This window comes from Odocoileus virginianus, chromosome 8, assembly GCF_023699985.2.
Source record: "Odocoileus virginianus isolate 20LAN1187 ecotype Illinois chromosome 8, Ovbor_1.2, whole genome shotgun sequence".
Lineage (NCBI taxonomy): Eukaryota > Metazoa > Chordata > Mammalia > Artiodactyla > Cervidae > Odocoileus > Odocoileus virginianus.
In genome coordinates, this window is record NC_069681.1 from 80,166,981 (window position 1) to 80,179,266 (window position 12,286).

General features: G+C 35.7%; 1 protein-coding gene across 7 annotated transcripts in view; it reads left to right on the forward strand.

Moving 5' to 3' along the window:
• NBEA (neurobeachin) overlaps positions 1 to 12,286 on the forward strand; it is a 642,892-nt gene that overhangs the window by 535,670 nt on the left and 94,936 nt on the right. For all 7 annotated transcript variants that reach the window (XM_070471793.1, XM_070471794.1, XM_070471796.1 and 4 more), the window contains one exon: positions 4,790 to 4,902. In XM_070471793.1, coding sequence (XP_070327894.1) covers positions 4,790 to 4,902 — 113 coding nt within the window. The remainder of the gene's footprint in view (positions 1 to 4,789; positions 4,903 to 12,286) is intronic.

Sequence of the window (12,286 nt, forward strand, 5' to 3'; positions counted from 1 at the left end):
TTCTGGCTTCAAGTTTTTAAAAATATAGGTCAATGTGACTTAATAAATCCACATGTTCTATAAAAAATATTCTAGTAATTCTTACACTCTCAGATTTACCATTTTTCTCCATTACTTTAACATGAAATGTGAAATACATTTTATGACTCATTTCTTGCTGTCTGTTTCTTGAGGTCTCTCATACTTGGACAATTTGTCTTTTCTCCTTTATAGATTCTTTTAAAAATAAAACTAAAGCAGACAGCAGCAGTGTCCTAGTATTAGTACAGTATGTAGATTTTTAGACCCTCATGTGACATATGTATATATTTACAATTGCATATAGTTTACCATATATACATTTTATAAAGATACTTCACATAGTAAAAGAAGCTTATCAAATATTCAGAAAACATACTGTTTTGAAAAATCACCTAAAGGCCCATAAATGTTTTAATGGCCTTTATTTATATATTTATAAATTTAACAATTACTCACTATAGAAAAATGGAAATATAGAAAATTATAATTTAAAAATTTAATCAGTCCTAAGTCTAGCCATAAATATCATAAGTGAGATTTTGGTGATTTTTCTCTGTGTGGTAATCTTTAGGAGTCTGCTACACCTAAAGGTTTACATTCTACTTTTCCTATCTCATGAAATAGAAAGCATAATCTTAAAATTACATGAAAGTCTAGCATAGAACTTGTTGTAAAATTTAACTATTTTGAAACAACAGGTTTTGTTTGTTTGTTTTTATTTTTAAAGAACATTAAGTTTTGGAAGATTTTCAGTGATGCTTAGAGTTTGACTAAAAATGTGAGTTCAACTTCTAACTTCCAGAGTTGACCTAATTTCTGTTTATTGTGCTTCAAAAGATACAACCTATGCCTCATTTTGTACTTTATTAGGTAAGACTATGAGCAAGATGTTAAAATCTGGCATTAAGAAAAAAAAATTGTGACTGCTAACATAGCTTCATGTAAGTGATCTGGTTAGGTTTGGAAGGTTTCTTAAAAAGCTTTCTGAGTTGTTTTCTATATGATCAGCTAATGAATTCAGCACAACTTCCTCAACCCCAACCTTTTTCTCCTGTTTAGCATTTTCCACTTTTTTACTCTGTGATGTACAAGCCCTCCCTGGTTAATTATGTATATATTTAGCTACTGCATGTGTTGGGCTTATTATTGTCATCTAATTAGATGTAACTTGAACTGCTTGCTTCTAGAAAAATCATTAAAAATTCTTTCCTAATGACCTAGAGATGACAAAATGTCTGTAAAGTGTGAAGAAGCAGACAAGCACAGGAACATCGCTCTTAAAGAGTGTTAATCCAGATGCTGCAATCATCTAATTAAACAATATTTTGCTGTCATTAACATTTTCACCAAGGAATTGCAGTTATAATTTCTTTGTCAGCTGTCTCTAGATCACTTTACCTTCAAAACTAAAGTGCCATATAAAAACATTAAATTGGATGGTTTAATTAAAAGTTTTTTTTAAAATGAAGAAACATATCTAGTGTTTCTGAGATCTCATTTACTGTGCTTCACTTTTATTGTTTGAGTAGATTAGTGTCATAAGCTTATGATATTTAATATTCATCCTCCAAGATAAGTCTTTATAAGCATAGTTAGTTAAAAAAAAAAAAAGCTCTTCACTTATTACTACTGGGAAAAGAAAGGAACCCTACCAATTACAGCACAAGGTTATTTACTAAATTTCAATTATCCAAAAAAATTCATAAATACCTATATGTACCAGAACCTAACAGGTATTGCTTTGAAAATATTTCACTTTTTTGGTTAATTTTGTAAACAGCAGTTGTTGTTGTTGTTTCCATTTCACAAAGGTGTTTAGTAAAATAATTAAAAATAATAATGCTAATTTGTGGCTAAAACTTACAAATGGAAAGTACCAGAGTACCAACTGCATCCATGAGGGTTTTAAATACATCATGAGTTTTTAATTAAAATCAAAAATATATATTTGCTGTCCATGTTGCAAAGCTTTTATGTGGAAATTTTTATATAAAAAGATTTTAATGTAACTGTCAGAACAGCTATTTATATAGTTTAATGTACTTATTGGATTTAAAATGACTTTAGTAATTAAAAACTTACCAAAGTTTTCTAAGCATTTATTTTTAAAGAATCTTCCAAAGATTATTAAAAGTGAATACAAAAAATGCAGGACAGGTTAACTATGGTGAGCTGTGACTGTTGGCAGCCATCAATTTGTGTGTGTTTGGTAAAGAATATACTTTATTTTTAAAAATTTTTTTTTCTAAAAATAGCATTAGGTCTTTATTAGAAAATCATTTCTGGAAAAAAACAGTGTCTTCAAGTATGGTCTCTATTTTTATGCTGTTTGTGCTTGAACAATACATTTAAGTACTGAGTTAATGTAAATTGGCATTTTATTTATTTTATTTTAACAGTTTCTCCTTGTTATGAAATGTAATCAGAAATTTTCTTAAAATATGATATATAATTTTCAGCTGTTCATTTATTTATATAAGTAGTTACATAAATAACGTCAAATTAATCTCTAAAAATACACATATATTGGAAGACCTCGCTTTCATTAAAATCTACAGATTTTTAAGGAGAATGGTAACTGAAAGAATGGCAGAGCACTAAATATGCCAGGAAACTCCTTAGAACCCCAGAGATAGCTCTGCCCAGCCAGGCTAGATTCCCTGTGTCTGTACAAGCGTGGAAAACACACTTGAGAGTCACCAGGGGTCCTAGGTTAACATGGACATGAACTCTCAGTAATAATATTTAATTCTAGAATTCCACACTGTGTATCTTACAGTGGCTGCTTTAGAAGAATATCTCCATATTCTGGTAAAGAAAAACTTTAATTAAAAGGTTCCAAATTCTTGCTTACTCTCGTCACTATTATTCATCACAATAGAGTTGCAAACGTAAAGTAAGCACATTCATTGACTGCCAGTATTCCCTTCTGGTGGTTTAACATGCATGCTCACGGGGCCATTCTCTCTCTTTGTACTTCTGTGCCTTTACAGAGTCCTCATCCTCCTACAGGACTATCCTGCAGTTTCCATTCTTTATTTGGCTTATGTTTGTTCATGTTGTAAAATCTGTCTCACTTTATCCCATTTTTATCATGTATGTATTCATTCCTTCAACAGATATCCATCAGACAAACAGAGTGTTCAACACACAGAGTTTGCTTTTTATTTTTAAAGCTCAGACCCTACGTTTTGGAGTTTACAGGACTAGTGGAGAAGCAGGCAAATATTAGCTGTGACACATCTGCAACAGTGCTACGCAGAGAACAAAGAGGAAATCCCAACGTTATTCTCACCTCATTTCAGGAAATGCAAAGTGGGAGTGACATTCTGCTTTCTTTCAATTGCCTTCATATATGATAAGCACCTACATTAATTTATGCATTTAAAACAATAGGTATTTTTATTGTAAAATGCAGAGATTCACATAAGAACAGATAAAACAATCATCCAATAAAATGTTTACTCAGTGAATTAATTTGATTTCATGCTTATAATTGTTAACAGATTTAGTTCTTCCTCAGATTATGTGTTTTTTTTTTCTATTTCACAATCAGTGACCAGTTGCTACAAGAGTAGGTATCATTTAATGTCAGTTCTTGAAGATAGATAAGAATGTGTATATCTGTTCTACTGTTATACTAATATGGTGTGTGCACCAAGGCATACAAGATGAAATTCTTATCACTAATATCAGGGAAATAGCTATTTTTTATGGGTTTGAATGGAAATATAGGAAGTCCTATGTTCAATTCATATCATATTTTTACAAGAAACAATCTTTTCCAATAAAAGTTGTCTTTGGACCCTGTTTGCTTAATCATGTTTCTCTGAATTTCATCTGATCACGTGTAATTTCAGTATCAGTTTATCAGGGTGAGCCTGTGCTGTGCTCTCCCTAAGCACAGGCTTCAGTATCCTACCTGAAAAAAATTATTATGTCTAAAAATAAAAAACAAACAAACAGAAAAAAATATCCAGCTAGCACTCAGCAGCTCTCTGCTAAACTGAAACAATATAATAGGAAAAGAAAATTTGTGAGCTTAAGGGAGTGAAGAAAAAACATGCTTGACATCTGCCTCATTGCTTTTCCATACTGACTTCAGTATACTTCCATTAACTTGAAAATTCTCTACTTTGATTGTCAAGAGAAGCACAATGTAGTATTCAGTGTGCTGGCAATAGAAGTTTTAGGTATGTGCTTGGTATAATAGAACACCATCACGTGATCTGCAAGTGGGCAGGCCAGCTGGTGACCTCCGCCACGATCACTTTCAGAGACCCTGGCCTACAAGGCTCTGCTTCCAAGGTGACAGTAGCGTCCTCATCATGTTCAGCTGCAAAGAGATGGGCATGGAGCATCCAAGTGCCAAGCTGCAATGAACAAGCCTGGAGGTGCCGATACCAACTGTGTTCACATTCTCTTGATTGGAACTTAAGCCCCACAGCCATAACTACTCATAAGGGAGCCTAAGAAACATGGTCTAGCCCAGGAAGAAGAGAGATTGATTATGACAGATAGCTAGCAATCACTTCAAGTTATCCTATAAGAAAGTAATTCTCATTACTTACTTCTAAATTATTATTGAGTGAATTCACTTGAAACACGTTGTTATAAGTGCTTTTGATTAAATAAAGACATAGTTCAATAAACAAAAGAGTTACTTTTCTTCTGCAATGCAATAGTTGCCTCATCAATTATAAAGAAGGTCAACACTTTCCTAAGCAGTTAGTGTATACAGATTTTCATGTCTCTCTTTCTTTACTAGGACGGACATACAATGATCTGAACCAATACCCCGTGTTTCCATGGGTATTAACAAACTATGAATCAGAAGAGCTGGATTTGACTCTTCCAGGAAACTTCAGGGATCTATCAAAGGTAACTTTTAAATACATAGAAGTCAATTTTATTCTTAAGGCTATATTCTAAAAGCATTTCTACCAGAGTATGTATGTTCAATTAGTGTTGTAAGAAAGGTAAAGTTGAATGTCTCCTCTTTTTGCACTCAGTATCTAAATTGTTTCCTTAGCATAGGAGTTAAGCTATAAGAAGTTAAATTAGTACTAGTGTAGACAAAGTGAAATGGCTATTTGAGAAATAGCATGTGTAAGGAGAGGTTGTTCTGATATTCTGGGTTTTAAAGGTTCAGGCCAGAAACTTTAATTTAGTACAAAATATGACCAATAATTTATGTGATATATTTCTTAGATGACAAGACTTGTTATCTTAACTGTAGTACGTAGATACATTGGAGAGAAGCTTGATAAGGAAAAAGAAAGTAGGACACAATAATTTATCAAGGATCTGTTAAGATAAAAGAGAGAAGATTTTTCCCAGAAATAGCAAGAAAGAAATACATATGGATGATAAGAATAAAAAGCCAATTTCTGGTTCATTCCCCTCATTTGCTGAGAGGAAACTTAACGTGGGATATGAAACTCTGAAATTCAGTGAAGAACTAGATACTCAGCCCCAAAAGCTTCTCTCTAGCCTCAGCTAATGTCAGAGCCAGGCCATAAAGTTTAGACAGGTTAGCCATTTTAAGCCTCTGCTCATCCACTCTGGATTTTCTGTCTTCCTTAGTTGTCTAGTTTAGTATTCCACAACAGCATGAAAGGCCTATGTGCATATGTGTATACTTTTGGTTTTGGCGGGGAGAAGGTTGAGGCACTCATGAAAAAGTGTAGCATAAGCCCTGCAAGGCAGGAAAGTGAACCAATTTAGGTTTAATCTCACAGACAGTTTTTAACTTAGCACATCTTCTCTTGCCTTTTTTTCTTGCCTTTGAAAATTAGATCCACGTAAGTTGAAGTTCTCTATGTCACTGCTTACATTTGTGGGAGCTGAAGCCATTCTATTTGCCTCAGTATCCCCATTCGTAACATGAGAATAAGTCGTACTTCACACAGTTGTGAAGGTCAAATGACATGTGCATTTAAAAAATGTAACATAGTACTTGGATCATAGAAGCACTTCATGAATATGAGCTGTTATTACATATGGAATGTTTCTTAGCCTGTGGCTGAAGCCTGTGTACTAATTTTTCCATGTTATCTGCCCTTCACTCTCTAGTTCTTTTAATTTATGGGACTTCCTATCAAACTTGCTAGCTTATTGCTGATTTTAGCTGTGCTGTTATAGGTACTCCAGGGACCTAATGGATCAGTTAGCCAGTATCTTATTGAGAGTCACATAGCTGGTAGAAAAGTGTTAGCAATTGAATTTCAATATGGCTGAAAGTGTAATAATTTTTCCAGTGTGATTGCACTGAACAAAAATCTTTAATCATTTACTGTGTGCAAATAAGTATTCTGACTCAGGCAGAATTCATAAGGCCTGCCCTTCAGAAGCAAATGTGATTATTGATTATCTGAATGATAAAATCATTTTCTGTAAAATTAAGTAAGAATAAACTATATTATATAGGGAGCTACATGAGAGGCAATAAGTAGAGTTTAGGAACAAGAACTCTAGCTAGATTGCCTGGCAGATCCTAATTCTGCCACTTAATGGCTTTGAGGCTTTAGACAACTGTTTCATTTCTCTTTTCCTCAGTTTCCTCACCTGTATAACGAGGACAGTAATAATAGGGTTGTTGTTGGATTGATCAGTGTAAAAATACTGAGAGCGCCTGGCAATCAGCATTAGCTAATACATTGGGTGTAAATATAATGTAGTAAATCATTGATATATGCCATATACTTTGAATTGTCTTTCAAGTTTCAAATAAGGTTGATAAATATATACTGTTACATCCTTATTGGAATTAGGATGTTTGAACGGTATGCATTTTTGACATGAATTTCTAAGATTGAGGTGTAATCTTTGGATGTAAAACAAGAGCAAACTAACTTATAAATGTGGAGGTGAAAACTGCTAAATTACTTCTTTAACATAATCTTATTAACATGTGTTTTACTTAACATTAATTCAGTAGTCATTATGTATTAGATACTGTGTGTGTATATATATGTACATATGTAAGTGTGCATATATATATATATTTATACACACAATAAAATGTATGGTGTAGATTCTCATGCAGCCTCTGACATAAGAATTCCTCTCATGTAGCTCCCTATATAATATAGTTCATGCTTATTTAATTTTACAGAAAATGATTTTATCATTCAGATAGTCATGTAGCTTGTTACATAGTGCTATAAACTCATGAGTTAACCACTACAATAGGTATTTTAGATTATTTTTAGCACAAGGAAGAAAGCCCTTTTTCTTTGAAATCAACTGGGATATTATGATGAAAGGAAGCTTACAGACCAAAGTTCCTCTCTTTCCTCCATTTACCTGTCCATTTCTTCAGTCATTAATTCAACCTACACCACACACTTACTGTATACATGTTAAGCCCTGTCCTAGGTGAAGGAGTGTACAGGAGTCAGTAAAGACGTATCTTAGCCATCTGGGAGAGAGTCTAGTCCAGAGCTGAGAGGAAGGCTCAGATAGTTACCAGAAATCTGGGAATGCAGCATTGTGGCAGTAGATATAGTGTGGGCTGGAACAGACTGAAAAATGCAAACTCAAGTACACTAAGACATTTGGACTCAAAGGTTCTTGAAACATTATCCCAACCAAAGAAAATAGAGCCTTCATCTTGATTAATATGGATAAGGCAAATGGTCAAATATTTGCTAGCAATTATAGATTTTTAGTTTATTCTTGTGGAAAAGATAAGTTAAATGAGGAAATCACTATTTCTAAAGTAACTAGAATATGTAAACATTCTTCAAGTTTTTAAAGGTGATCTATTTAACCTGTATGCCTTTTGCCAGAACTTTTCCTTTTGTGACCCACATGTGCTCTCCTAATTTTATTTAATGTTAGATAAATAAAAGAGGTAAACAGACAGCCTAAACAAATTAGGCGACATGAACACTGACTGCTTTTACAAACATAGAGTCCTTCATATTGTGAACTTTTGAACCCATGTTTCTTAAAAGATAAATCACTTTTTCTTCCAATTCTACTGTGCTCCATTCTTTAGCAATTTATTCTTTACATTCTGTCAAAATAACATGATAGGAAAATGGTAGCAAATTAAAACCTTTATCTGTTAATAAATTATTCTTACATTCTTTCCCATGCTTAATTGAATTTCTTAATAGGAACTTCTTACAAATAGGCTAGAAACTCGAGACCATCCTGCATAGAAATCATTAATAAATAAGATTTTAGTGTATGAAAATATATCATACTATATGCCTAATAGGAAAATGACATTTGAAGTATAATATAACTGGAAAGAAAAACTTCTAGTGATGCAGTATTATTACAGTGTAGAGATTACCATTGAGAAGCACATGAAATTATTATAGTTATAAACAGTACCACGAGTGAAATTTTTAATGAAAAGTCTGTTAATCTTCAGAAATTCAAGGGATATTTGGAATATTTGAACAGTATTATTAACCAGAAACATTCTAAAAGCTCTCCAATAACAAAAGTTTTTCCTACACAAAATTTAGGACCCAAGTCATAATTCCTATCAGTGAATAAATTGTAGAATTTATTTAGAGCCTCAACTAATTTTTATTTCTTTACTGCATAAAAGTTAAGACATTAAGAAGTGTACAGTCCTTTAAAAAGTCACAGGTTATTTCTTTTCTTTCTTTATACCTCTGCATTGCATTGGTTTCATAAATACTAGTTGTGTCAGGACTTATGAATGTTTCAAACAACCCAGCTTAAGCAGTTGGCTTGAACAGTAAATCAACAATATTGGTTCTCACAACTAAAAAATTCAGAGGAGGAAGGTTTAGTTTTCAGTCAGGTTTTTTTTTCCAGTGATGCAAATAATGCCACCAAGCACCGAGTTCTTTCCACCGTTCTGCTCTGCCTTCCCCTCTGTGGGCTTCGTACTCACCCTCTACTGGATGGCCTCCAGTAGCTCCAAGAAATCCTCTTTAGGAGCAAAATGACCATGACAGTTCCAGACTCATATCAAACTATCCAAAGAAAGCATCTCACCAAGTTCCTCATGTGAAAGACAAAAGAAACTTTGCTTTCCCAGAAATCCCAGAAAATGTTTCCTCATGTGCAAGGCTAAGAGTTGACAAGAGGAACGTTGAATTCCTGTACCCTAAAGAAAGGGAGCTTAAACAAACTCACTATTATAAAATGTCAACTATACTGTATCTGAAAGTTTCTTCTTTATAGTTTGTATAATCTATACAATAACAAATGAACTACACAGAGCTACTGTGTAAAAGGAACTTTCCAAGGTGCTAAGAGGATTTTAAGATATAGACCTAACTCTCAAGGAATGTTCATTGGTTATGAAGGAGAAAAAACTAATTGGCGATAGGTTCCCTATTACATATATAATCTGAATGAGTTACAAGCTGGAATCAAGATTGTGAAGAGAAATATCAACAACCTCAGATATGTGGTCAATACCACTCTAATGGCAGAAAGCAAAGAGGACCTAGAGAACTTGATAAGGGTGAAGGAGGAAAGTGAAAAAGCTGTGCTTAAAACTAAATATTAAAAAACTAAGATCATGGCATCTGGCCCCATCACTTCATGGCAAATAGAAGGGGAGAAGGTGGAAGCAGTGACAGATTTCCTCTTCTTGGGTCCTAAAATCACTGAGGATGGTGACTGCAGCCATGAAATTAGAAGACAGTTGTTTCTTGTCAGGAAAGCTATGAAAAACCTAGAGGGTGTGTTAAAAAGCAAAGACATCACTTTGCCAACAAAGGTCCATATAGTCAAGGCTATCGTCTTTCCAGTAGTCATGTATGATTATAAGAGCTGGACCGTAAAGAAGGCAAAGTGCTGAAGAATTTATACTTTTGAACTGTGGTGCGGGAGACGACTCGTGAGAGTCCCTTGGATAGCACGGAGATCAAACCAGTCAGTATTAAGGGAACTCAACTTTGAATACTCATTGGAAGGATTGATGCTGAAGCCGAAGCACCAATACTTTGGCCACCTGATGCAAAGAGCCGACACAGTAGGAAAAAACCCTTATGCTGGGAAAAGTTGAAGGCAGAAGGAGAAGAGGGTGACAGGATGAGATGGTTGGATGACATCACCAATGCAATGGACATGAACTTGAGCAAACTCTGGGAGATGGTAAGGGACAGGGAGGCCTGGCATGCTGCAGTCCATGGGATCATGAAGAGTCGGACACAATGTGGTGACTGAACGACAATAATAATTATAACATATGAACTTCGTGGTAGCTCAGTCGTAAAGAATTCACCTGCCAGTACCGGAGACATGGGTTTGATTCCTGGGTTGGGAAGAGTTCCTGGAGAAGGAAATGGCCAGTATTCTTACCTGGGAAATCCCATAGATATAGGAGCCTGGCAGGCTACAGTCCATGGGGTCACAAAGGAGTTGAGCATGATTTAGTGACTAAACAACACAACGGTTGTAATATATGACATTAAGTGGAGTCAGAAATAAATTTATCATAATTAATTTAAGTTAGTGAAGCTTAAACTTCAAAGCCTCTCAAGTTTCAGGGGCCTCTTCTTATCACTTGCCCCTAATTGTATGTCTGTAGTTTTATGCTCCTTTTCTTAAAGAACCCCTCTCCTACAAATTGCTTGTATCATAAAACCCAGATCTACTCTCGGTGCAAAGAGGGAATTCCCCTCTCAAGGAATCCTGGATGCTTCACTGAAGCAAATGAGAGGAGTATGAAAGGGGGTAAAACATCTGCGTACACCTGGGTCTGTTTCTTCCCATAACTGATCTAAGTCCATAATTCAGCTGTTACATGCATTCCTTACCTACTTCCCCAAAATGTTCTGACAATATTAACAAAGCAATGGCTATTTCATTTTTAAGCAGCATCTAATACTTAACAGGAATTCCCTGGTAGTTCAGTTCGTAAAGAATCTGCCTGCAGTGCACGAGACCCAGGTTCAATCCCTGGGTCGGGAAGATCCCTTTGAGAAGGAAATTGGCAACCCGCTCCAGTATTCTTGCCTGGAAAATCCCATGGACAGAGAAGCCTGGTGGGCTGCAGTCCATGTGGTCTCAAGAGTCACACATGACTTAGCAACTAAACTACCACCAGTATTTAACAAAATCACATTGGAAAACTTAGTAATGATATTTTTATAGGATCCAGACAAGAACCAAAAATGAGAAACTAAATAAAAATAATGGCTCTGCCCCATACATACTTTCCCTGGGGCTTCGGTGCCATGGGCAGGATAGCGATCTGAGTTGGAGATGGCTTTCTTCACAAAGTCAGCTTCAGCAGGCACTCAGCTCTCAGTTATAGAGAGAGGGGAATACTGGAGGTTTCTGTTCTCCGTACTGGCTGCTGGGAAAGGCTAGCTCCAGAATCATCGCAGCTTTTCAGTTTTCCTTTATGTATATTGGTGTTAAAATTGAGAGGAGAAAAAGGAGAGGTCATAAAGAGAACATGGAAAGAATATAAGCTCTATTCAAATGTAGCTCTCTCACCTGCTGTGCAGACTTAGGCTTGTTTCCTAAACTCTCTGAACTTCTGTTTCCTCTTCTTTAAAATGAACACAGTAGTATTCACATGGAGTTGTTGAAAATTAAGTGCAATAATGTAGGTAAGGCATCTACTATAATGCCCAACACACAGTGGCATTCAGTGACTGGGGTCCCCATTTTTACTCAGGAGTGTGATGATTACTCTCTCCCACTTCTGACTCTCCTTTTTCTCCCCCAGATAACCTCTATTTCCTCCCTCCCCCTTCTCTTCTCAGTTCAATTCTGTGAATCTCTGTGGGTGTTCTGGGCTGCAGAGAACACTTAGGGAACAGAGTACTGCGTAGATCTGTCTCTCTCCTCTTGAGTCCCCCTTTTTCTCCTCCTGCTCATCTCTATCTCCTTCCTCCCTCTCCTCTTCCTCATGTAACTCTGTGAACCTCTCTGGGTGTCCCTCACTGTGGAGAATCCTTTCGCCATTAACCTAGAAGTTTTATTATCAGTGCTGTATAGTAGGAGAAGTCTCGAGGCTACTGGAAGAATAAGACTGAAATCCAGAGCCAGGAGACTTAAGCCCAAAACCTGAGAACACCAGAGAACTCCTGACTCCAGGGAACATTAATTAATAAGAGATCATCCAAAAGCCTCCATACCTACACTGAAACCAACCACCACCCAAGAGCCAATAAGTTCCAGAGCAAGACATACCACACAAATTCTCCAGCAACGCAGGAACATAGCCCTGCACGTCAACATACAGGCTGCCCAAAGTCACACCAAACACATAGACCCATGTCAAAACTCACTACTGGACACTCCATTG